General features: G+C 39.9%; 1 protein-coding gene across 4 annotated transcripts in view; it reads left to right on the top strand.

Moving 5' to 3' along the window:
• The window catches only part of NRAP (nebulin related anchoring protein), an 88,093-nt gene that overhangs the window by 6,845 nt on the left and 53,503 nt on the right, over nt 1–27,745 (top strand). For 3 of the 4 annotated variants that reach the window (XM_061635952.1, XM_061635949.1, XM_061635948.1), the window contains exons 4-15: nt 99–203; nt 3,877–3,981; nt 6,893–7,000; nt 7,976–8,080; nt 8,166–8,273; nt 9,996–10,088; nt 12,446–12,550; nt 13,834–13,950; nt 14,389–14,493; nt 16,167–16,271; nt 17,585–17,689; nt 22,186–22,284. In XM_061635952.1, coding sequence (XP_061491936.1) covers nt 99–203; nt 3,877–3,981; nt 6,893–7,000; nt 7,976–8,080; nt 8,166–8,273; nt 9,996–10,088; nt 12,446–12,550; nt 13,834–13,950; nt 14,389–14,493; nt 16,167–16,271; nt 17,585–17,689; nt 22,186–22,284 — 1,260 coding nt within the window. The remainder of the gene's footprint in view (nt 1–98; nt 204–3,876; nt 3,982–6,892; nt 7,001–7,975; nt 8,081–8,165; nt 8,274–9,995; nt 10,089–12,445; nt 12,551–13,833; nt 13,951–14,388; nt 14,494–16,166; nt 16,272–17,584; nt 17,690–22,185; nt 22,285–27,745) is intronic. The other variant, XM_061635951.1, reaches the window with a different exon arrangement.

A 27,745-nucleotide genomic window follows, 5' to 3' on the forward strand; every position in this document is an offset into this window, starting at 1 on the left:
TTCCTCATCAAACTTACCTGGATATTGGATCTGAAGACTGCCATCCAATCCTCTGAATAGGCTTCAAAATAACATTTTGAGTCTGTTTGTTTATGCAGATTAAGTATAGAGAGGAGGGTGAGAAGTTCAAATCTGTTTTTCACTGGGATGTGACATCCAGAGATATGGAAGCTGCACGGAAGATGCAACAGCTAAACAGTCAGGTAGGAGACCTATCTCAAGAACATACTTGCTTGTGAACGTTCAGGAGATACTGTAGTCTCCTCCAGCCTCCTGTGTTGTGCCTTTTATGAAACTGTAATTTTATGCCTTCAACATTAAATGGTAAACCTATTAACATAACCATCATCCAAGTCTATGCTCCAACAGCAAACGCAGAAGAAGAGGAATTGGAGAGATTTTATGCAGAAGTACAGGAAGAGATTGATCATACACCAAAACAGGATATGCTGATAATCATGGGGGACTGGAATGCAAAAGTAGGAAACAGACAAGAACTAGGAATTGTGGGGAAATGTGGCTTAGGGGAAAGGAAGCAGGAAAAAGACTTATTGAATTCTGTGAAGCCAATGATTTGTTTCTTGCAAACACGTTTTTTGAGCAACCAAAAAGACGACTGTACACATGGACATCTCTTCTTCTCTTGGCGATCATTCGTGTCCGAGTAAGATTGTCTTCCAAAATATAGTCTTTAACAATAGATCCCTCTGAATCTGTATCCACTGCTGATTTACCAGACCATGACTAGGGGCTTCTGGATTTCACAGTCCTGCCTCCATCGTCATTTGCCAATCGCCATGGGACGTTTGTTATGGAAGACGCCCATGCGTGAATTTGTTTTATGTGGGGAGATCGGTGCACCACGATCAACACACAATCTTGACAGAAAAAGGCTTTGATCCAATGGCATGGGTACCATAATGATTGGAAGTCCTTTATCTGCTGCAGCCTTCATCTGCCTTGTTATAACATACACATTGTTATCCTCCGCCTGTTCTGCCATTGAGGACTTTCTTGGATCGTTCTTTGTCTGGTTCCTCTCCCTTGACCTTACCGCCATGGGTAAGGTCATGCTGGGAGCACATGACTCCTGATGGCATCGCTATAGGGTTCATTGGAACACGCAAGCCCACTCATCACTACAAGGTGACGATCCAACAAGGGGTCACGTGGACATCACCAAATGGTCAATATAGGAATCAAATTGATTATATAATTGGTAGCAGAAGATGGAGAAGTTCCATACTTTCAGCAAAAACAACACCAGGAGCAGACTGTGGTACAGATCATGAACTGGTCATGTTGAAAAACAGAGTAAAGCTAAAGAAGAACAACAAAGCAATCATAATGCCAAAATATAATTTAAATAACTTCCCAGAAGAATATAAAGATCAAATAAGGAACAGATTTGAGGCTTTAAACTTAGTTGACAGAAAACCAGAATAACTATGGAGTGAAATCAGAGACATTATCAGGGAAGAATGCAAAAAGACAATACCTCTCATTGAAAAGAGAGAAAGACCTCAATGGGTGACTGACGAAACTCTTAAAGTGGTTAAAGAGAGAAGGAAAGCAAAAGGAGATAGAAACACGGTCAGAACCCTAAATGCAACAATACAGCTACTAGTATGTAGGGACAAAGAGAACTATTACAGTAGTTATTGTATAGAAATAGAACAGGACAACAACAAGGGAAGAACAAGAGCCCTATTCCAAAAGATTAGAGAAATGAAAGGGACATTTAAACGAAGAGTAGGGATGTTGAATAATCAACAGGGAAACACACTAACTGACCGAGATGAAATAAAAGGAAGATGGAAGCAATACACTGAAGAACTCTATAAAGGAGATGCCAGGATGACAGATTCTTTTATGGAAGAACCGTATGATGAAGAACCAGAAATTTTAGAACGTGAGGTGAAAGCTGCTCTTAAAATACTTGGAAGAAACAAATCACCAGGAACAGATGCCATACCAATAGAGTTGCTACAAGCTACTGAGACTGAATCTGTCCAAATTATGAAACAAATTTGTCAAGAAATATGGAAAACTAAACAATGGCCCACAGACTGGAAGCGTTCCATATACATCCCAATTCCGAAGAAAGGGAATCCCAGGGAATGCAGTAATTATCGAACTATTGCCTCAATGTCCCATGCAGGTAAAGTAATGCTCATGATTCTACAACAAAGGCTCTTACCATATATGGAGCGAGAAATGCCAGACATCCAAGCTCGATTTAGAAAGGGAAGAGGCACCAGAGATCATATCGCAAACATACGTTGGATAATGGAACGGACCAAAGAATTTCAGAAGGAAATCACCCTGTGCTTTATAGATTATAGCAAAGCCTTTGACTGTGTAGATCATGAAAAACTATGGAATGCTTTAAAAGAAATGGGGGTGCCACAGCATCTGATTGTCCTGATGGGCAACCTATACTGTGGACAAGAGGCTACTGTAAGGACAGAATATGGAGAAACCGATTGGTTCCCCATCAAAAAGGGTGTGAGACAGGGATGCATTTTATCACCCTGTTTGTTTAATCTATGTGCAGAACATATCATCTGGAAAGCGGGATTGGACCAAGATGAAGCAGGTGTTAAAATTGGAGGGAGAAATATCAATAATGTAAGATATGCAGATGATACCATACTATTAGCAGAAACCAGTAATGATTTGAAATGAATGCTGATTAAATTTAAAGAAGAAAGCACAAAAGCAGAACTGCAGCTGAATGTCTAAAATACTTTTTCCTTCGCTTGCCTGGGACTTTCCTTTGCATATCTTCCTTCTGATGGGTCTTATCATTTCCAGAAGTCCAAAGGAAAAGAAGGGAAAGGGTTGTCAACCAAAGTGCCAGGTAGCAACTGGCAGGGGCTGGACTGGAATCCAAGTTTGCTGACCACTAAAACAGCAATAGCAGTGGAGTTCTTCAAGGTTTGCCCATGAATGTCAGAAAACTAGACATACTGTAAACCGCCCAGAGAGCTTCGGCTATGGGGCAGTATATAAATGCAACAACAACAACACTAAATATCTGAAATACGACCTCCTTCCCTCCACAAGGGGCCATCTTGGTAGCTCCACTGTCCTCAGAAGTTGGGGATCAGGGTAGCCTGGGGAGAGCTCCTAGGTTGTAGAATTCCCTCCCCACAGAAGTGTGTTTGGCATCTTCATTATATGTATGCTGATGATGCACCTCTTTACTTTGGCTGTGAGATTTAGGTGTTGAGGACCTAGCCTGTTCCTGTGACTGTAATTTGTTTTAAACTGTTTCTAATATTGAATTTTAAATTGTTCTAACCTGCCCTGGGACATGATGGTGAAAGGTTAATAATAATAATAATAATAATAATAATAATAATAATAATAATAATAATAAATGCCTTGTAATTCTAATATGTTGCCATTATGAGCAGACACACTGGACACACAGGATTAGAATGTTGACCTCTCTGGATCTGACACCTGATAAAATCAAATTAACTGGAATGTAAGTTCACCTGTAATCAAAGAGGCTTATGTGTAGTCCTCTGTGCTCAGGACAAAGTTGCCAGAGTTTTATATGCAGCATACAAACGTGCAGGGAATGACTGAAAACTTTTCCCATGCATACAACACTTAAATTTATATATACTTCACGAAAGCAGAAAAACAGTCCACAAGGGTTGGTGTGGGATACACAGAAGAAAGGAATGTTGTCACAGCCAGCCATGCATTGCTGCCTTGGACTCCTGCTGGGAGGAAGGGCTAGAAATCAATCAATCAATAATTTATAGATGTTATCTGCTCAGAGTCTAATCCCCTGATCTTTAGAGATGTAGTCCAAAGTATTTACCACTGTGCCCATTTCTCATTATATTCTTTTTAAAGAAAGCCTACCATGCTGCATATGAAGAAGGCAAATCCTGGTACTCGGGAAGCATCCCAGATTTGGAAACGGTCAGGATAGCTCAAGCACAGAACGCTCTCAGTGATGTAAGTGAACCTGCATTTTATGAGAGCTTTATTTGTGTGAGATAAATATATTGTATTATGGAGATATCCACATCTTAGATGAGTGAACTTCAGTGAGTTCATGGGAGTTCATGGGAGAAAAGTAGTCCATACCTCCTACCCCTTGCAGCTACATAAGTCCAGGGGGTGGGGAAGGTCAGGGACCTTTCCTTAACCATCTTCATTTGATTTGGGGTAATTCAGTTCTCCTCCCCACACCCCATCCCACATTGGTCAGCAGTCCCCCCCACATCCATTCAGAGAAGCTGTTTGAAGGGTGTAAATAGCAGCACAGAGAAGAGGAAGATGGGAAATTATGGGGATGGGCTGTAAATCAGTGGCAGAGCATATGCTTTGCATGCACAAGGGCCCAAGTTCAATCCCTGGCATCTCTAGGTAGGACTGGGAGAAATTCCTGACTGAAATCCTGAAGCGCTGCTGCCAGTCAGTGTAGACACTACTGACCTAGATGGACCAATGGCCTGACTCAGTATAAGGCAGCTTCCTCTGTTCTTGCATTCTTTCATAAATTTCGGTAGGTTAACTTTTCTTAGGAACCAAGCCATAGTGATTTAGAACAACTCACATAAAAGAGGTGATGGTAAGGAGATAGGTATGGGATGAAAAAATCACTTGTACCACTGTTTTCCTTTCTCATTCAAATGAGGGATGTTTTGCAATATATATGTGTGGGCTGATTTATAAATAGTCTGCCAGCTATCATTAAGTCTGTTTGGTGCAGTTGCTGGAAAGCTGAGTTCGGGACCCAAGTGATAATCCCTGCGCTTTTATGAAGTTCATTGGCTAGCCTTGAACAAGTAATTGTATTGCAGCCTAATCTACCTGAAAGGGTAGCACTGTGGCCTAAATGTTGCCCTCGACTCCTGGGAGAAAGAACAGGATACACATGAAACAGACTGTAAGTCTGCAAAGCGAGTTACCTCCAATAGGCGGGGCAGTGGCAGAATATGGAAAACAAGATAAGAAACATCTGACCTTGACCAGGTCAGATATTGGGACCGTGGTGTGTATGGGAAAGCCTGAGTTATAAATAAAAATGGTGGAGCAAAGAACCAAGCAAAGGCAAGTAGACCTGGTTTTTTATAGGAGAGGATGGGGAGTTGAAGTTTGGACAAGGAGGATGCCAAGACAGAACCAAGAAAAGAGAAGCTGCACTTGCAGTAGGCAGTGCAGGAACACAAGCATTAGAGCAGACAACTATTCACATAGTAAGCTCTTTTAAGGCAGTTGGAAGAGATTTGTGGTGTTGCAGAGATGCTTCCATTATGCCAGCTGTAGCTTTCTCTGCTCTTCTTTCTTGACCTGTCAACACCAGCACGGCTGGGAGATGGGAAAATGGGAGATCACTTCAGGCACCCTTGGGACAATTATTTGGTTTAGCCCTGCTGGTGTCAAAGAAACTTCAAGGAGCATGAATGTCATGAAATTGCTCCTTCCCTCTGATTGGAAAATGGATCCTCTCGGGTAATCACCCATTTCCTAAAGGAAGGATGCCAGAAAGAACAAAACACAATTCTATTGCATTTAAAAGGAGCACAAAAGTGTTGTGCACCACTCCCACTAGAAAGATCCCAGATGTTTTGCATCACAGGGCCTCTGGAGCGACTCCCTTCCCCTATTTTCCAGTGGGAGATGTGGCAGAATGAGTAGGATGCAGTTCTGTTGTGTTCCTGTTAGCCGCAGGGCGTTGGGGGCTGCTATTCCAACAGCCTGTGGAATTGCCTCTGAAGGCTCCTGAGTCCCATTTTTCAATGCAACCACTGCCTGCTGGCAGTGAAAGGAGCAGAACAGCTCTCTTGTTCTCTGCTTCCACCCAGTGTCCCTCCCTCTGGGAAATCAGTGGGTTTTCTGCTTGACTACGGGCCTCCATAGGGGCCTGGCCATGCTAAACTCTGATACCGGTTCTACAGCTACAGTATGGTGTAATAGTCAGACTGTGAGGTATGTTTTTTTCAAAGTATTTTATGTGTTGTTGTTGCACATTCTGCTTTTTTTATATAAATAATTCTTAATTGATTTTCAAATTAAACATCTTCCATTACCAGTACAACTGTTGGAAATAGAGAGGCATAAATAAAATATAACAAATATCTAACCCTTTCCCCTTCAACGTACCCCACCCCACTCTTGCCCATCCTGCCACTTTCTAGATTATAAATTTTACAAACATTCTGCCTCCATATCTATTATTTGTAAATGTTAAAGGTTCTCAGCCAAAACTTTTACAGAACATACTGAGTAAGACAACAACCAAATGTCAATGGTGAATTAATAAAAATTTTAAACAACTCCAAGTTATCATAACGTTAGGCATTGCAAATAGTGGCTCCACTTAGATCCTTCCAATAAGTTGTTATTGTAATCCTAGTGGCCGTTAGTAAGTAGCCTATGAGAGATTTATTTTTGAGATCTTTATTGGCTCCTACAAAAAGATTCAGAACTGCAAGTTGTGGAGTCCCCTCTGGAACCGAGTCTGTGATGTGTTTTATTTCCTCAAAGACTTGGGTCCAGAAAGGCCTTCCTTGTAATCAAGTTTTTCTAAAAGACAGGCTATACAATTCTTTTAAAATAAATAAATAAAATTGGATGTGGAAAATTCCTACTGTGCTCGATGAACCTTTTGCTAGTCAGATATTTCAGCCTATCTGTCTGAAATTAAAGGCTGTGAAATTAAAGCTGCTGCTTTATGCTCTTGGCTACCTAATCTTATATATTTTTGTCAAGTAAGACCCTCTGAGCTTGAGGAGTCTTAACTCCCAAGTATATGTTCATAAAACTGCAGCCTTGGAGGAAACACTGGATGCTAATAAATAATTATTAGAGGAATAAGTTTAATGGACAAAGTTTAAACACACTTTTGTCTCTCTTCTAGTTGAAATACACAGAGAAATATGACCAGCAGAAGGGAAAAGGCAGCTTTCCTGCTCTGATCACTCCAGCTTATCAGATAGCCAAGAAGGCCTCTCAGCTATCCAGTAATGTGAGTTTCTGGCGGTTATATTTTAAGGGGAGGGCAAAGAAATTGTGGAATGGAGGGGCAAGATTCACAGGAAGGGTCAAATATGTATAACTTGATATATAAGATGAAATTGCCCCCCAAAAGTGTATTTTGAGTCCATGTTGTGATTATCTTTTAAATGCTTCATAACCAGAGATACTGATGATTTAGAGGTATGATTATTATATGCAGTCTGAAAAACAGGATAGGCTTTGGAGTATTCCTTCTCCCCTACCAAAATGATACCCTGGCCTTTTTAGCACAGCCAAATTTAGCGATATCTATAAATTAATGCATTTACTACCTGCCCACTTTCTTTGTAGGGTATAACATCCATAACCATCTAGTATGCTATTTTAATTAACAATATGCATGCCATTTATGATGAGGAAAAACCCCCGGAAGCCTGCAAAATATTCACCTTGAAGATTATGATGTAAAGTTGTCTAGTTATTATCCAAGAATTACATTATAATGCTTGAACAGAAATTGAAAATGAAAGCATTTAAGATTGTTATTGATTAAGTCTTGTGTTCAATAAAGTTGTGCCATCCAAATAAAATTTTCAGCATTTCCATTAGGTGTAGTCATTCTGCTAACTTTAATAGGCTTCTGGATTGAGTTCTTTAATGCATTTACTCCTTCACTGCCTTTTCTTGTTATAAAATAAATATATTTGGCAATTGATGGGCTTGGAGTGAATTAAACCAAAGCACAACATTTTGACAAATAAGGCCAGAATATGTTGTCATTCCAATCTCTTTTCATCAAAATAATGCAATATTTCATTTGCATTTGCAACCAAGGAATATACATTAAGGGCCAAATATTGGGAATACTTAATTAGCAGATCCAAAGATCATCTATTTTATTGCCATTTGATGTTTGATTGCAAGGAATAAGATGGCAATTCATCATAGATTTCAAATGTTCTTTGACTCTACTTCTTCCCCATAGGTGGAATATAAACGAGGGCATGAAGACCGTGTTTCCAAATTCACCAGTGTTGCTGATACTCCAGACGTACTTCATACAAAGGTTGGGGGACAGCTTGTGAGTGACGTAAGTATAATAGAAGAAGAAACTAAGCAGACAGACTTTCTGTTTGTCTATAGCTATATAATTTAAGATCTCTTGATTTTTCCAGTTAAAATACACAGAAGAGTATGAACAACAGAGAGGGAAAGGCAGCTTCCCTGCTATGATCACTCCAGCTTATCAGATAGCTAAAAGAGCTAATGAACTAGCCAGTGATGTAAGTTTCAAAAGTGTTCTCTATATGTTATCACATGTTGAAGGATATCTGTACATTATCTTACAAAGTTATGGACAATTTCCTGTTTGGAAGAAAATCCTGATGTTGCTAGGTGAACAAATCTCCACTGGTAAGGAATGGACAACAGCAGCTACTCAGGTTACTGGGGGGATTTTTATTATTAAAACAAGTATGTCAGGATGCAATAGGAGGGCAAACCAACTGAAATAAGAATTGTTGATGGATGGCAGCTCCTGTGATACGGAGCAGGTAGTAATGCCTCTCAGTTCCTGAAGGATCAGGTTTAAAGTCTGGGTGTATTCCTGGATCTAGCTTTGCTCCTGTATGCCCACGTAGCAATCATGGCCAGAAATGCTTTTTATTAAATACATTTGAGTTGTCTACTGTGTTTTTTCCTGGAGGATAGATAAGGACTTGATCAATATCATTCATGCTAGTTATCTTGCATCCTGACTATTGTAAAGTGATTTTCTTGGGGCTGTCCTTGAACATGATTTGAAAGATGGGAATGGTACAAAATACAGTTGTCTACCTGCTGATGGGCACTGATGGGTGAGTTCATATGGCATCTATTTTGGCCGAGCTGCATTGGTTACCATTTTGTTTCACATAAGGTGCTGACATTCACCTTTAAACCCTTCCATGGTCTAGGGCCTAGTTTATCAGCCATGTATACCTTCAAGAGCAGTTTTTCCATATGTGTCTCTCTGAGCTTCGTAATAGTTTCATATGGCATTGTTGAAAATTTGGAAATCATGTCATCAGATGATAAAATTCTCTTCTTCTGAAAACTCAGAATGGCTGTTGTAAGACTGAATGAAAGTTTGAACAGGAGAGAGTTAACTGAGACAGAAGTAGCGTTGGGCTTGGGGACTTCCGGCCAAAGTTGGCAAGTATTTCCCTTGTTAGGTAAATTACAGATAAATGGCTCATGGCAACTAGGAAACAGTTGGAGACTCCTCTGGGAAGCAAGAGCAATTTTAGCAAAAGGTCATTGCCTACCTCTAAGCTGGAAATGTAATCTTAGGTGTCTGTGAAAGAAACAAAGGATAGGCTGAGGTTTGGGTCAAAGATACACAAAGATACAGAGAGCTAAGTTTCAGCTATGTAAATCAGTATCTCAAGATGCTGTTTGTCTCCCTCCCTGGAGATCTGGTATTGGAGCTGTGGCCTTTGGCTGTTTGTTGTAGTGTGAGTCTGACAAAGCTTTGGCCCTCCAGATGTTTCTGAAGTACTTCTTTCATAATCCCTGACCGTTGACAATGCTTGCTGGGCCTGATGAGAGTTGTAGCTCAGCATCATCTGGCAGGCCAAAGGTTCCCCACACCTGTTGCAGTGTTTAACCTGCACTCAGTCTGTATATCTGTAAATAAAACTCAAATATTACAAAACACCAAAAGCCTCCAGTGACCTCCTTCCAAAGGAAATTAAAGCTGGGTAAGCGTTGCATCCCTGGAACTCCTCATCACTTGGAGAAGAGGGGTGAGCATAACACTTGTATGCAATAAGATGGTGGGGCATCTTTCCCCTTCCCTCCTTTTAATGATTGTATCTTTTTGCTTTTACTTTTTATTGCATGCTATTTTGACCAGTTTGCTTGGAAAATGATGTCTATGGGTTTTAAAAGCAAGCTAATACCAGTTATTCAGGTTGTAAGATCAGCAGAGTAAACTTGTCCTTTTAACTTCATTACTTTCTCAGGTGAAGTATCATCAAAGATATGAAAGAGAGATTAAGGGAACAGCAAGTCATTCTGTTGGTGACTGGAAAGAAAATGTGGAACAGTTCAGTCAGGTAAGGAGCATTGCAGCTCTGTTCACATCTATATACTAATACCAACCTCAAGCCTTCAACTCCTTGCTTGCCCTTATGTAACTAAAACCACAGTATCCACACAGAAAAGGAAGATATTAGCAGCCTCTGGGGAATGCCAAGATAGGAAAGAAAAATAATTAGAGGAGAAAAAACCCTTAAGAAATCCCCCAAACAGCCCATGGAGTGCTGACCGGCAGTTGAGAAGAAACAAACAAATAAAACCCAGAACAGGTGGGACAGACAGGATAAGGAATGGAATGGCTGAAAAAGGAATATGGACGAAGAGACACTTAGATATAAAAAGGATAGTGAGAACCTTTGTGTCTGTATGGGCCGTTTCTGGGTTCACACTGAGGAGAACACCAGGAATATTAACAAAAATTAATGGACATTTAAGGTAGCAGGCACTGGGCAACCAATACACCTACCCCCAAACCTCAAAGAACAGCCCAATCAGAATGGAGTATGCTCAGTGGGCATGGAATGCTGATTAACTACGGGGGGGAGGTCAGAAAACTAGGGGTGGAGGTAGATGGAATAGAATAGAGTGGTTGAAACTCTGAACACAGCACTCCACACTGCAGCATTTTGTTGTAGGGCCCTACTTGTTTATTCTAATTCACACTACTGCTAAAGTTAATATCTTGGATCCTAACTACTATGAGTGTGGTCCTTCTTGCAGAACAGGACTCTCCACTTCCCCATTCCCTCTGTCACCCCATTTCCCCTCCACAAAGCGCTGCTCATAAGGATTGAGGGATCTCTAGAATGGCATGGGAGGTGATGTGGGAGCTGTAAGTAGTGAGGGAATCAACAAAAATTGGGGGGGCCCTTGTATGAATACAACTATGAGTTTACTAATTTGAAATGTGGTGTTGGAGGAGAGCTTTGCGGATACCATGGACTGCAAAAAAAACAAATAATTGGGTGTTAAAACAAATTAAACCAGAACTATCACTAGAAGCTAAAATGATGAAACTGAGGTCATCATACTTTGGACACATAATGAGAAGACATGATTCATTAGAAAAGATAATAATGCTGGGAAAAACAGAAGGGAGTAGAAAAAGAGGAAGTCCAAACAAGAGATGGATTGATTCCATAAAGGAAGCCACAGACCTGAACTTACAAGATCTGAACAGGGTGGTTCATGACAGATGCTCTTGGAGGTCACTGATTCATAGGGTCGCCATAAGTCGTAACTGACTTGAAGACACATAACAACCACCACCTTCTGCTTATGCTAGGGGTCTGTTGGATACCACCCAATTGCTACAAAATAGCAGTGATAGCAAGTTTTGCATGTCCAAAACATTGTTTCCCTTCCTATAACAAAATAAAGGAGGATTTCAGCATATGTTGAGCAAGAATGTGATAAATTTCACTTTCATGATTCTGCTGTGCTGAATGTGGCTTTACGATTGGTGTAGTCGTATAGTGTAACAGGAACAGCCAGGGATGAAATGCCGCCACTTATTTCACAGCAGTGACAATTATATCATCTCCTGAGACACTATTTGCCAATCCTCTGCATGCCAAATAAACAGGCTTTTCTCAGAGAGAAACACACCAAATAAATAAGGTGGAGGGAAGAGGTAGGTTGTATTAGCATGGTTGGCTAAGGGTTTAACTGCCACTTTTTAATTTTAAAAAAAATCCTTTTATCATAACCAATCAAAGGATCACAAAATAATGAGCAAGCTTTTGAGTGTCCCAGAATTCTTCATCAGGCTGTATGTTAAGCAGAGTGGGAAGAGGGTGTGTGGGGAAAAAGATGCCTTGGTACTATAGCCATAATGTCTGCATTGGTGAAACATTCATTTCTGTTGGATAGCATTAGAAGGGGCATGGCTGTGGGTTTGGTTTTTTTTAATGAAGGGCACCTGCACTTTAGAATTTACCACTCCACACTGGATTGATATATTAAGCTACTTAAGATGTACTTCCTGCATCCCAAGCAGGGTTTGTTGTTTGATAGAAATTTTGTAAAAATGTACCTACTATAAATAATGACTGAAATGAACCTATAAAAATACAGGTATTTGTGTCTTTAATGCAAGCAAAACTGAAATCTTTTGAAAGAGTATAGCTGTAGATATTGTCTATTCAGATATTTTAAAAATTAGCAGTGTCATATACAATATGCAATATATTTTCAGCTCTGCCTCCCGTAGCACAAAAATAAACAGGATTTATTCCCATTCTCTTCTTTTCTACCTTTTCCATTGTGTTATAACATATGTCAACCATGAACTATTACCAGGAAGATGTGTTTTAAGACAGAAAGGTACAAAAATAACTAACTAACAGAGAAGTAAATGGTAACTATTTTCCAGGATTATATGGATGAATATGAAGAGCATAGAGGGAAAGGGAGCTTTCCTGCTATGATCACACCAGCATATCTCAATGCTAAGAAGGCAAATGAACTGGCTAGTGATGTAAGTATGAAATAAGAGGTCTCAGCCAACATTGGGTGCTTATTATAACCAAAAGGTTCTGTGTGTCATATTATTTGAACAACCAATAGGAACCTATGAAAAGAGTTAGACTGTTTAGGACTCGAGCTATTATTGTTCACTGTTGCCAAATATAACTGTTTCTGACTGAGCATGCTATTTTAGTGGACCTCCAAACTGGGAGTATTGGTTTATGTTTGCTTGTGTGCAGGAAATAAAACTTCATTCTGAACTGAAATTACCTGACAAAGTATTTAAACAAACCAACAAACAACAACAAAATTCACCACATTCTTTTTCTGCTTATGTATCAAAATAAACAAAGCAGTAATGATTTCCATCATGATCAGAAAGGATACAAAGAACTGTACAACTGAAAGGGCTTCGTGTAACAGCCTCCACCAAGTGCCCCCAAACTACTGAAACTGAGAAGAGACTTTTGAAAAATAGCTATTGAAATTTAGGGCAGCGGGAAAAGTTTTTAAAAAAATGCTTACGTACGTCCAAGCTCTTTGGAACATCAAAAGCAGACCCTTGCACGTTGACCATGGTGTGTAGATAACCTGCTATATGTTAGCTGTTGATTATTTATCGTGTGTGTATTGGTGCATGTACCCCAATCTCAAAGTGGTGAGAGATTCCAGGGGTTCCAGCACTTACCCAGGGTTCGGTTTCCTTGGAATGAATGTGACTCGAGACTGTGGTCTCTTTATGATATGTAGTTTTATTTATATATACAACCTTAGCATACTTTGGAAGGGGCTCACAGCATTAACATTCCAACAGATCTCTGGACTCAGGGCCAGGCAGGGGGTCCCAGTCCTTACAGCACTTACCAGGGAACTCAGCTGTCTCAAGAGACAGCAACCCAGGGAACCAAGCAAAGCACCCAAATGCTACTCACTCCCAGAGTAGGGATGTTGTTGCCCTGCCTGTCTTCCTACTAGTTCTCTTTGCCACGCAGCTTTTTTTCTGTTGTCTTCCAGTTGAAGGCTAAAGCAGCTGCTGTTCAAGAAAACAAGCAAGGAAGACTGCTGGGGCACTTTATATCTAAAGTCAGGGGTGGCTAACCTGTGGTGCTTTAAATATTGTTGGACTCCAACTCCCATCAGCCCTAACTAGCATGGCCAGTGATCAGGAATTGTGGGAGTTGTAGTTCACTATTTGGTGGACGGGTTAATCTACTCCTGTTTGAAATGATAATATGCTCATTACTAACTGTAATTCTGTTTATTGTGATCTGATTCTTTCCTTTTCCTTTTTAGATAAAATACAAGAAAGACTTTTCAAAGATGAAAGGGGCAGCCCACTATCATTCTCTTACAGCTCAAGAAAACCTAGCTCTTAAACAAGCCCAGGATGTGAACAAGCTATACAGTGAGGTAAGAAGCACAAATGTTAACTTTGATGGGACAGCTACTACATTGGTTTGTCAGAGAAATGTAGGTGCAAATTGCATGAAAATCTATGGGATTTACATGACCAATCAGAAATAAGTCCCATTGCATTCAGTGGACCTTACCCCCAGGTAAGTAATTGCAGCCTGAAGAATTTAGCTATGACATTAAGTACCATTTTCCAACAGGACATTTGTCTGCCTAGCTCTCTTTGGAGCACACTACATATCCTCATGGCAGAGAGAACATTTCAGATGGCTTTAATGCTGAGCAATATGATCTTTGCCCTCTTTGCTTTATTGCATAGCAATTTTTAGTCTCATAATAAACAGTCTCTTATTTCTTTTATTGCTGGATGTACCTAAAATTGCTGGCTGCTGAATATATTTTCACTTCTCACTATTGAAAATTCTCATTCTTCAGGTGGGATATAAGAAGGATCTGGAGAACAGCAAAGGCCACAGTATTAACTACTGTGAGACCCCTCAGTTCAGGAACGTTAGCAAGATCTCAAAATACACCAGTGATGTAAGCTCTTGGTCATTTGCATGAATGTGAAACCTTAACTTAGTCACTGTTGGAATCACAGTTTGTTCATATGTGAATTCTGGATAAGAACAGGAAGCCTGGGTAAAAACAGCGCTGGGCATTTGAATATAATATTTTTATAAGCGGAGATAAATTGCATATAATTTATCAGTAGGTTAATCAAACAATGCCTAATATTTATTAATGTTTATTGTCTCATCTCTCATTTATGTTATGCTTTATTTATGTTTGTTTCTTAGTGACCAGGTTGCTTCAGGTGACTCTGTTTGAGTTGCAGATTATAGAGCAGAATATGAGCCAAGTCATCTGCTTATAATTGCAGACATAAGAAAACAACTTTGTTGCCAAGTGCATTATATTTCTGCACTTGAATTCAACACTTTAGCCTGTATAAGGTGTCACAATAGCTACATTACTCTTAAGAACATAGGAACATAGGAAGCGGCCTTATACTGAATCAGATCATTGGTCCATCAGGCTCAGTCCTGTACATTGAGGCTGCTTTCATACTGCACTTTATTCCAATATTCCAATGTTTTCTTACTTGGTAATTTGTGCATTATATTTGATCTTTCACACGAAGCACAAGCTAGCTCCAAATTCTAATGGAATGCAGTGGAAGTTTAGTGCTACTTTCCATGATAAATGATACTAGAAATAATCCGTTAGCAAGACTAGGAACCCAGAAGATTGCAGGAGTTTTTCGCTAGCTGCAGCTGCTCACGTGACAGGAATCCCAGCATGCAGTGCATTCCAGCCCTTTAGTTGCGCAGGTTTTTTTTTTTTCCTGAGTAATGTTGTACCGGTATTCTGGCATTGGTGCAGATAGCAGCAGCAGCATTTCCCCCACACTTGATACAACTAAAACAATTTAAAATGTCAGATCCTAAAGGGAGAGGGCTTGGATGGTGACGGGATGAGATCTTAGACCTCCTACACAGTGGGGAACAGTGTTCATGGGTGAGGGATGAAAACAAGCTGTGTGAAAGACAGTTGTGTGAAATGCTGGTATATCGGCTGAAAAAGCTGCTGTTCCTTAACACAACAGATAGGGCCTTTTCGGTGGCTGCCCCAAGGCTTTGGAACTCCCTTCCTAGGGAAGCAAGAATGGCCCCCTCCTTGCAGTCCTTCCGTCGGCAAGCAAAGACTTTTTTATTTCAACAAGCCTTTGGAACTGAAAGCTGTTAAGGACAGGACTTGAAGGGTGCTGCATTGCTATTGTCTAATTGTATTATTTTAAACTGAGTTTGAATTATTTTAACTGTATGTATGAATGGTTTTAATACTGTAAATAGTTTAATTCGATTTTATTCTAGACTTTTGTATGTTTTAATTATATGTGTGCTTTTATCTGGAAGCCGCTGTGAGTTCCAGTTTTGGAAAAAGGGCAGGGTAAAAATAATGATAATAAATAAATAAAATAAATGCAGTGTGAAAGGGATTTTAGAAATCGGGACAGAAGCGCTACCTTTTTAATCTGCTAAACTAACGCAATCAGCCCCATGCTTTCAGTGTATGCTCTGCTGTGGCACTGAAGTAAACTGAGGGGTTATGGCCATTGTTTTCAAATAGTGTAGTTCTTATGTCCTTTTTGTTGCAATATAAAAAAAGGAAGCTGTTATGTCTGAGATGAGGTTTGTTTTTGTGTGCAGCTGAAGTACAAAGAGCATTACCAGAACCAGAAAGGTCATTATGAAGGAGTTGGCATAGACAGACGCACAGCGCATGCCATGAAGGTTGGAAGTCTAGCAAGCAATGTAAGTTGTTGTAAATGCTTTGACCACATACTATTTTTATCCGGCATCTCCTCCTAGTAGGGTTAAATGAAGGGTAGGACTAAAAAATTAAGGTTGATATAGTTATGAGAATACTCAGTATAAATTTAATAAAACACATAAAAATATGCAATAAAAAGGAATATAAAAGGTGTAACATACAAAAGTCAAACAATGACAGACAAACACTGTATGAAGACTAGTACCAAGTTACAAGTTACCAAGTTTAAAGAAGTGAATGTCATATTTCTTTGGATATCGTATTATATTCAATTTCTGTTGAAAGTCATATCAGTAGCCATTGAAAAAGACATCTGTCGAAACGCGTCTGGCTGGACTTTTTTAACAAAAAACATACTTCTCTTTTCTTCATAAAAGAAATGGACCATCTGAACAGAATTTGTACACATCAGATACATTCTTCATGATGTATATTGTTTTAGTTACATACTTTTGAAGATCATAGTATCATGTCTGTCATTGTTTGACTTTTGTATGTTACACCTTTTATATTCCTTTTTATTGCATATTTTTTATGTGTTTTATTAAATTTATACTGAGTATTCTCATAACTATATCAACCGTAATTTTTTAGTCCTACCTCCAGTATCTGTTAAGGTTCCATTAGACTTGTCTTGATCCCAGTTACTTAAATGAAGGGTAGCCATAGGTTCAGTTCTTTCTGGGGAGAGGAAAGAATGAGTAGGCAAAAAATAAAAAATAAAATAAAATTTATTTTGGAAATTTTTTTTGTGATACCAACATGCAATGAGTGGATGGAGTTGGATGTTGCGGGAACATTGGTGTAACATAGTTTGCAACTTTCTACTTTTGCAGTATTTTTGCATCAGTAAAATGGGTGGGCGTGTACATACACAGTCAAGTAGCTATTATAACATGCAGTGACACAGATTCAACCAAAAGCCTAGGTGAATAAGTAGGTCTTCAGCTGTCGGTGGAAGTTTGTAAGACTCTCTGCCAACCACATTTGAGGGGGGAAGTTCAACAACCTGGGTGCTTGCATCAAGGCATTATGTGCCATGTCTTGCATTATTTGCAGATCTAGAAGAAGCTAAAAAAATAAACAGAAAGATGAAAGTGATGTGTCACAGGTGGAAGTTAATGTTTCCACAGTTGGCACTGGATTAATTGTGCAACTGAAAAAGAATCAATTAGCCATGAAACTATGCAAATAATTTCATTTTCTTTGGCATTGACAAAACTGAACTTACTTCGTGTTCAGAACGAATGACAGCTTAAAAAAAAGTTCATTCTTTTTGTTCTCCTTTTTCCAGATAGCCTATAAATCTGATTACACTCATGAAGATGTTGACTACAATTACCCAGCTACCCTCACTCCTTCATATCAGACAACAAGGAAGCTGATCCCTTTGAAAGATGTAAATATCCTTCTGAATTCACCCTTTTGCTTGCATGGTTCACCATCCCCTGTGGGAGGGAATATGATTCGTGGCCTGAATGAGGCAGTAATTTAATTGCCGTGACAAATGTAGCTGATGATTACAGGGCCCCGAAACAAAGAAGAAAAAGTTGTTTTTCAGTTGGTAGGCTCATGAATTATCAGGGCACTGAAAGTGACAGATCAAACCTGCCATATTTAGATGTACTACTGTCAGTCTTGTTCTTTTTAGTTGTAATCCAAAAGTCATTGCTGGAGTTTTCCTGTAACAATATCTGTAGACCACAAAATGTTTATAGGTTTTTACCAGTTTGCCAAATGGTGCCACCAAAGAGCTAGATTGCAATCCTAACCCCGCTTACCTGGAAGTAAGCCCCTGTGAATTTAGTATGACTTGCTTCTGAATAGATATGGTTACGACTACACTGTTATTTATTTATGACATTTATATCCCACTTTTCTGCCATATTGGAACTCTGGACCACATACATATGGTTCCCAGGCAGCCTCCCATCCAGGGCCGCGCTGACCAGAGTCATATTTGCTTAGCTCCAGAAAGGGGTTTTTTTGCCTCTTGTGCCTTCAGATCATACCCTGGGACTAGAACCCTGGGAATTTTATTTTGGTGAGAATGCTGAGAATTCTCTTTCCCAATTCAAAAGACCTCCTTACAGAACTACAGTTCCCAGGATTTCCTGAAGATAGGAAATGACTGTTAACCAGTTTAAGCCTGTGACATAAGTATGCCTTTAGTGTCAGTCCTGTTCCCTCTGGTATAATGTAAACATCAGAAGACCCAGGCGCCAGTGATCATCTAAAGATAATCAGTAAGGTTAAAAAAGCAATCCCCTGCCCAATTCTATTCTGTCCTGTGTGACATTCATCCTTACGCAAAGGTACATCAACAGCCAGTGTATTCCTTAGGAGTGTATAGAAATGTTTTCCAACTGCACACCGTGGTGTATGACATCAGATACTCTGATGTATGCTTGTTCTAGTCAGGTATAACGTGAAAAGCTAGAAAGTGACTAGAAAAGGGGAAATATAACCAGTCCCTTGTTTGTTTGCAGGGCTGGTTCTAAAGGGCGGCCAGGTTGGGCACTGGCCCAAGGGCCCCAGAGCTGCAGGAGCCCCTGAGGGGCCCCTGAGGGGCCCTCCTCTCCCCTTCCGTGATCTGTGCCCCCCCACGCCCCCCACTTACCTGTCAGCCGGCTTTTTAGCATTGCTCTTAATGAAGATGGTGGCTGCAGCTTCCCTAAGGTACTGAAGCTGCTGCCGCCATCTTAGTTGATGGCAGAGATGTGCACACGTAGCACGCATGTGTGCCATCAACAAAGATGGCAGCAGAGGCTTCATTCCCCTTAGGGAAACCGCGGCCGCCATCTTCACTAAGGGCAATGGTAAAGACTAGACAGGTAGGGGGGCCGTGGGGGGCGTGCGGGAGCCCTGCATACGCACGCACACACACACACACACCGGGGGCCCTGGGCAAGCTGATGCCCAAGGGCCCCCGCATGCCTGGGGCTGGCCCTGTTTGTTTGTTTTGCACTTAGAAGTGAGAGGTAACCACATATTTTCTCTCCTGCCCATTGAAGCACAGGAAGATCTCTTATACCAAATAAGCTGCCTACTATGTCTGCCTGATACCTTCGGTCCATCTAGCTCAATACTGTCTACTGACTGGTAGTTTCTCCCCAGGGTTTCAGACAGGGGACATTCTCAGCTCTATCTGGGGCCTTTTTCATGCAAACATGTGCTATACCGCTGGCCCTGCTCCCAGTACTACTGCTGCTGCTGCTGCTGCTGCTGCTACTACTATTGTTGTTGTTATTATTATCTAATAATATTAATTATTATTAGATAACTAAAATGTATATGTCAGATGGCAGAGGCCAGGGTAAAGAGCTGCATTTTCAGCATTTGCAAAAACTGTGTAGTGACGGTGCCAGGTGCACCTCTGCAGGGAGGGAGTTCCACAACTTAGGAGCTGTCACAGAGAATGCCATCTCTTGAGCCAGCACTTCCTGCACTTCAAAGGTTGGTGAAACTACCCAGGGGGCCCCCTCTGCTGATACTAACATCTGAGAGGATCTGTATGAAAGGATACGATCTTTGAGATATTTGGGGTCTAAGTCAGTTAGAGGTTTAAATCCTAATGTGAGGCACCTTGAATTAGGCCTGGAAATGAACTGGCAACCAATGCAACTGTTTTAAAACAGGGTGTATATGAAATCTAAATGGAACCTCAGTCTGGCCTCTGCATTTTGGACTAAATGAAGTTTCCAAGTCGTCTTCAAGGGCAGCCCCATGTAGAGCACATTACAACAGTCCAGTCTGAAAGTTACCAAAGCAGTGTACAGTGGCCAAGTCATTTCATATAACTCCTCTCACATTTTAAGTAGTAAAAATTAAAAGAGTTGGAGTTGAGTTGCACTAGATATAGAAAGAAAAATGTTGCTTGTATAGTTTTAAATTAACACCTCCCACATGTTTTATCAAACCATAGAATATGACAGTTAGAGTAATGAAGCATCAGTGTGTAGGGTGACCACATGCCAAGCAGCAGAGGATTCCTGTATAAAGTTGAATTTTGTAGAATCAGGAATAATTGTTTTAGTTCAGAATTCTGCCTTTTCACAATCAGAGCAATCAAAATGATAGGAAGCCGGTGGAGTGGGGGCCGGCAGAGGAGGAGCTGGCAGAAAGCTCTGTGACATCCACTCCCCATTCAGGAGCTGCTGTCCCAGCTGAATGCAGGCTCCATCAGGAGCTGCGTGCGGGAGCTGGAAGGGAAGAGCTGTCTCTCATGAATAGCACTACCAGGGAGTAACCAATCCCCATTGACCTGCAGTTCAGTTGTTTTCCTCTGCCGACCTTTTGCTGGCAGAATTCCCATATGGATCGGGAGCTGCAAGAGCGCTGTGAGGGGAACATGGATTCCACATAACTGCCCCCTGTGGCTCCTCCAACACCACGCCCCTGGAACACCCCATTTTCAGGGTTCTTGCTGGCTCTCCATCTGCCAGGCAGGCAGTCCCTGGAGGACCAGCGACAGCGCCAGAGTCCTGGCGCCACTGTAGTTGAGCTAGGACGAGGGACTTCTGCCACCTGAGCCGGGGTCCTGCCATATCCAACTTCCTCCAGCCCAGCATAAAGTCGAGTTGGATTGCTCTCTTTGTCACCTTTCAGCTAAGCACAGCCAGCTCAGATTTTCTCAGAGTCTAGAACCCCTTAAAAACAATCTGGAATTTTAATAGAAAATTGCACTGAACATCCCCAGATCATCTGCTGCAGCAAAATCTGGACATCAAAACAGAAATAGTGAATTAATTGTTCCAGTTATGTTAATCACGCTAGATAAGTTATACATTTTTTAATGAAAAACACGATAAAGGAACAAAGGCTTCCATAGCTCCAAATACCATTTGGATGCCACAGTCTTTCCCTTTAAAAAAAAAAGAAAGAAAGGGGAAAAAATTCTTTCTCTAAAATGAACTACTTTTAGGTGGCATACAATTTGCATTTTAGTGAGAAGGTAATTAGCTAGGGCAAATATTAATTAAGGCCTGCCAAGAATAATAATTGTATCCTGTAGTATGACATGGAGGTCTTTGGGAGGAATAGGCTTAAAGGGAGACCTCACCATGACATTTTATTTATTTATTTATTATTTCAATTTATATACCGCCCTTAGCGAAATAGCTCTCAGGGCGGTGAACAAACAAAATAAAATACAATATATCATAATAAAAATACAAAAACATATACAAACAAACAACGAAAAGCACAGCAAAAACAAAATAAATACTACAAAAATTAAAATACAGATTAAAAGATTAAAAAAGTTAAGAAGATTAAAATGCCTGGGAGCATAAAAAGGTCTTTACCTGGTGCCGAAAAGATGGAAGTGTAGGCGCCAGGCGTACCTCTTCGGGGAGGCTGTTCCACAACTCAGGGGCCACCACAGAAAAGGCCCTAGATCTCGTAACCACCCTCCGGGCTTCTTTTCTTTCATAATGTGGATTTAATATACTGCTTTGTATAGGTTAGTATTGCTGTGGCTGCCTTCATATATTAGCAAGTTACTGGGTTCCGACCTTATCCGTCACTGACTTTGAAATAACATTTTTGCCTTATTAAGACTTTCCATGACACTCTGCATATATAGCTGCTTCTATTTAATGATTTTTCTTTGTATTTTTTAATATTTAAAACCACGATTTAACATAGTTGACAAGGCTAACCAATTAAAAACTCTTGCAAGTAAAAGTGAGCAAGAGACAGAGGAAATATATTAATTTTATATAAATGACTGACCAATGAAATTGCATCACGGTAAAAAGTCTCATGGTTTCTGGTTTTAGTTAACTGCTTTGAATGTTCTAGATAACAATATATTTGCCAGTCTTAATAACAGCTACCTTGAACTAAATATTTTGTGGTGATCACAATATGTATGTTTTGTTTTTATTTTAGGTAAATTATAAGCAAAGTATTGACAAGCTGAAATATAGCTCTGTTACCTGCACACCTCAGATCGTTCAAGCAAAAATCAATGCACAGCAGCTTAGTGATGTAAGTCCTATTGCCTTTGATAGCCATACTAAAGCATGAAAACTATTACATAGGTAAGCAGGTATCTTGTAATTGTCCCATGGATAATGTTTTGTAAGTAAAGGGGGTCAGCATCAGTGACCAAAATCTTCGGGGGGGTGTCCCAACAGAGGGCCTACTGGTAATCCCCTCACAGCCCCCTTGATCTGCTAGACCACCTCCTTGTTGCAAATGCATGTTCCCTCCAAGTGAGTGACAGAAGCAAAAAGAAGAAGCAGCGACCTCTAATCACCTTGTCCTCTGGATTGGGTCCAGGGAGAGAGGGCCAATGAATGGATTGCAGTGACAGTGGAAAAAGAAAAGGGTCTACATAGGCAGGTGGGCACTGAGGGCATTTTGTGTCCAGCTGTAGACATTTATGGATATGAACATGGACATTTTTCATTTTCTCAATGTGAATAGAAACTCAGACTGTAATGTTATATAGTTGACTAACACTGAAAATGATTTGTTTAATTACAGACAGTACTTTTTTGGTAAAATGAGGTGCCAACACTCATATCTTGATCACTAATAGGCAAAAAAACCTTTGCAATTTAAGAATGTACCTATAGCCAACAGATATTTTTATAAAACTTTAAAAAGCAGGGAAATTGGGCACCAGGGTAGCAGGAGACCTGACCTCATCTTTGAGACATTGTACTGCCCTGCAAATTTGTAAAAATGCAAGAACAATTTGGGTTGGTATTTCAAAGTCCAGACCACTTTCTGGGTAGCTTGGAAGAATTTGGTAACATGTGCCTCTGATCATATGGTGAGTAGTGGCAACACCTGCAGTTAAGACTGGAGAATTACATTTTTTGTATGTTTGTTGGTGTTCTTCTTACTTTGCTTCTTTCCTGTGTTACTACTGTTTTTACAGAGAATCTAATCTAGGAAATTATATTTCTCTCATCATTCATCCTAGAAATCTGTGTCAAATTTATTTTTGTTAATTTCCAAGCTTTTGTATTGGTCAATGTCATATGATGATGAAAACAGCCTTTTGTGTTTCAAACTGGAGGTTATGTTCTATTTCTATTTTGGGTGCATTAACAATTGAATCTGAAACTGCAGTTTGATGTAAAATCAGACTGATTACAATATGTTGCTACTTAAGCAATGACTCTAGCTGTTGGAAAAAACAAACTTAGCCTGCCAAAGATTTATTTATGTATTTATTATTTGATATATATCCTGCCCTTCCTCCCAGCAGAGCCCAGGGCAGCAAAAATGCATGTGTTCAGCCTGCTATGCTTAAACCACTCCACTTAAGGAAGGGTGGACATGGTCAATTAAAAATGGAAGCAAAAGAAAATAATTTACCATAGGAAACTTAATTAAAATGCAAAGTAAATCAAACATATTTAAAGTGAATATCTGAACTATATCAACAGTCTTAATATTGTTGCTTCCTCTCTGCTAAAACAAAATCAGATAAAACAATGTCTGATTAGGAGACCCCTATTCCCTTCACAGAGCTACAATCACCAGATTTCTCTGGGAAGAGGGGCTGACTGTTAAACCACTCTGGCCACTGGAGCTCTGTCAGGGGTATAGGAATCTCCTAACAACTCTCAGCATTCTTCAGAAACTATACTTCCCAGGATTCTTTGGGGGAAGCCATGATTGTCTAAAGTGAAATAAATGTCCGGCAAGGGTGTGGCCCCCTGATTAGCCAAGCCAAACAGATGTGTGTCTGGCTTTTAGAACACTGACAGTTGGTTCTTACTGAGCATGCCCAGGCTTATCATTCACTTTAATGTTAAATTTCTTAAATTAAATAAAAATCAACTAGGCATTAAACTTTTAAGCTGCAAAAGATGAAGGTCAGAGAATGTGGCAAGGTCAGTAACAGGATTACAGGTATTATGTGAACATGCCTGATTTTTAATTCTTGTTATGTGCCTTCAAGTCAGTTACGACATGGTCACCCTATGAATCAGTGACCTCCAAGAGCATCTGTCATGAACCACCCTATTCAAATCTTGTAAGTTCAGATCTATGGCTTCCTTTATGGAATCAATCCATCTCTTGTTTGGTCTTCCTCTTTTTCTACTCCCTTCTGTTTTTCCCAGCATTATGGTCTTTTCTAGTGAATCATGTCTTCTCAGTATGTGTCCAAAGTATGATAACCTCAGTTTCATCATTTTAGCTTCTAGTGATGGTTCTGGTTTAATTTGTTCTAACACCCAATTATTTGTCTTTTTTGCAGTCCATGGTATGTGCAAAGCAGTTCTCCAACACCACATTTCAAATGTGTTGATTTTTCTCTTATCCACTTTTTTCACTGTCCAACTTTCACATCCATACATAGAGATTGGGAATACCATGATCTGAATGATCTTGACTTCAGTGTTCAGTGATACATCTTTGCATTTGAGGACCTTTTCTAGTTCTCTCACAGATGCCCTCCCCAGTCCTAGCTTTCTTCTGATTTCTGGACTATTGTCTCCATTTTGGTTAATCACTGTGCCAAGGTATTGATAATCCTTGACAAGTTCAATGTCCTCATTGTCAGCTGTAAAGTTACATAAATCTTCTGTTGTCATTACTTTAGTCTTTTTGACGTTCAGCTGTAGTCCTGCTTTTGTGCTTTCCTCTTTAACTTTCATCAGCATTTGTTTCAAATCATTACTGGTTTCTGCTAGTAGTATGGTATCATCTGCATATCTTAAATTATTGGTATTTCTCCCTCCAATTTTCACACCTCCTTCATCTTGGTCCAATCCCGCTTTCCGTATAATATGTTCTGCACATAGATTAAACAAATAGGGTGATAAAATGCATCCCTGTCTCTCACCCTTTCCGATGGGGAACCAATCTGTTTCTCCATATTCTATTCTTACAGTAGGCTCTTGTCCACAGTATAGGTTGTGCATCAGGACAATCAGATGCTGTGGCACCCCCATTTCTTTTAAAGCATTCCATAGTTTTTCATGATCTACACAGTCAAAGGCTTTGCTGTCATCTATAAAGCACAGGGTGATTTTCTTCTGAAATTCTTTGGTCCGTTCCATTATCCAACGTATGTTTGCGATATGATCTCTGGTGCCTCTTCCCTTTCTAAATCGAGCTTGGATGTCTGGCATTTCTCACTCCATATATGGTAAGAGCCTTTGATGTAGAATCTTGAGCATTACTTTACTTGTATGGGATATTAAGGCAATAGTTCGATAATTACTGCATTCCCTGGGATCCCCTTTCTTTGGAATTGGGATGTATATGGAACGCTTCCAGTTTGTGGGCCATTGTCTAGTTTTTCATATTTCTTGACAAATTTTTGGACAGATTCAGTCTTAGTAGCTTGTAACAACTCTGTTGGTACGCCATCTGTTCCTGGTGATTTGTTTCTTCCAAGTATTTTAAGAGCAGCTTTCATCTCACATTCTAAAACTTCTGGTTCTTCATCATAAGGTTCCTCCATGAATGAATCTGTCATCCTGGCATCTCTTTTATAGAGTTTTTCAGTGTATCGCTTCCTTTTATTTCATCTCGGTCAGTTAGTGTGTTCCCCTGTTGATTATTCAACAAACCCAACTCTTGGTTTAAATGTTTAAATGTCCCTTTCATTTCTCTAAACTTTTGGAATAGGGCTCTTGTTCTTCCCTTTTTGTTGTCCTCTTCTATTTCTATACAATAACTAATGTAATAGTTCTCTTTGTCCCTACATACTAGTTGCTGTATTGTTGCATTTAGGATTCTGACTGTGTTTCTATCTCCTTTTGCTTTTGCTTTCCTTCTCTCTTTAACCATTTTAAAAGTTTCTTCAGTCATCCATTGAGGTCTTTCTCTCTTTTTAACTAGACGTATTGTCTTTTTGCATTCTTCCCTGATAATGTCTCTGACTTCACTCCATAGTTCTTCTGATTCTCTTTCAACTAGGTTTAAAGCCTCAAATCTGTTCCTTATTTGATCTTTATATTCTTCTGGGATGTTATTTAAATTGTATTTTGGCATTATGATTGCTTTGTTGTTCTTCTTTAACTTTACTTTGATTTTTGATATGACCAATTCGTGATCTGTACTGCAGTCTGCCGTTTTAATTAATTTCAACAACTTATGTGACTACTTACAGAAAAGAGTCCAGCAGGGCTCGGGATATTTTTCTCTTGTTTTAGTCTTTGAACTCTAGATTGTCTCTGAGTGTTTTGTGTATCACCATGAAAATGTAGACGGTTCTTAAGCAAGTGTTTCTGAGTTCAGGACTATACATTTTGTAAGGTTTTGTTTTGAGATGAGCTTATGGGAAGCATCAGAATGGCATGGGGGTATTTTCAATTTAACATGGCGGAATATGAAAAATCCATGCTGACTATAGTATAGAACCACTCTCATGGCTGTATAATAAAAGTACTATTTGTGCCAGCACAAAGTGGCTGACATGGGCAGCATAAAAAGAGATGTCAATACTCTGTACCAGTGGGTACTGCTGCCACACAAAAAAGGCCTAACTACAGATGTAATAACTGAAAATCCAAAGTCTAACCTGGAGTAGCACAAACCTAGTATGTCAGAGAATAACCTAACTGGGTACTCCTGCCAGAACTTTCATTTTTGTTTTGTTGACTTTTGTTGATAAATAATACACTTGTAGAAGAGCAGGGTGGCCAGGGAGTGGCAGACCAGAGTAGTGGATCAACTGCTGCATCACAAGCCCTGCTATTTGCATTGCCCAGGATGAATAGTGGGGAGGGACTTTCCCCCCCTGTTTTTTTAGCTGTGCAAGCTCTAAACTGGCACATCTGAGGGGCCTCATGGGGATGGAACAGATTAGGATCCACTGAACCTATGGCTGGCTGTGCTCTGCTGTAGCTGTACTGCCTTCAAGCCAATTTTGACTTATGGCGACCCTATGAAAGGGTTTTCGTGGTAAGAGGTATTCAGAGGTGGTTTACCATTGCCTTCCTCTAGGCTGTGCTCTACCCCACCACATAATGTCCCATTTTTGGGTCCTCTGTTGGCTCCTGTGGAGTAGCTGAGCATGCCCATTATATCCTAATCTCCTCCAGCAGCAATAATCAGAGTGTTAGGACTGCACTGTTGGTCATGTCACTATTAATGGTATTAGGTTAATATTACCACTGAGGCCTTCTTTTTACTGAGGTGGTTTCCAAGTAATGTAATATTATATATGGGATACTATGGATTGTTTGCCACTTGAATTTTAGCATTATATTTTACATTAATATATTTCAGACTTTTTATGACAGTGATCATTCTGGAGAATCAATGTCAGAGGTTAAGAATTGTTGCAGCTCCAAATTTAGGCAGATAAATCTTTTTTTTTATTGTACCTTGAAAAAAGCTAGGGAATGGTTACATTCACTTTTTGTATAATCGCATATTTTATTTATTAACAACTTTTAAATAATGTCTTTTAATTAAAGTATTCAACAATTAACACTTCACATGTAGTTAAATATCATTATATTTGACATGC

Source organism: Rhineura floridana, chromosome 7 (genome assembly GCF_030035675.1).
Source record: "Rhineura floridana isolate rRhiFlo1 chromosome 7, rRhiFlo1.hap2, whole genome shotgun sequence".
Classification (NCBI taxonomy): domain Eukaryota; kingdom Metazoa; phylum Chordata; class Lepidosauria; order Squamata; family Rhineuridae; genus Rhineura; species Rhineura floridana.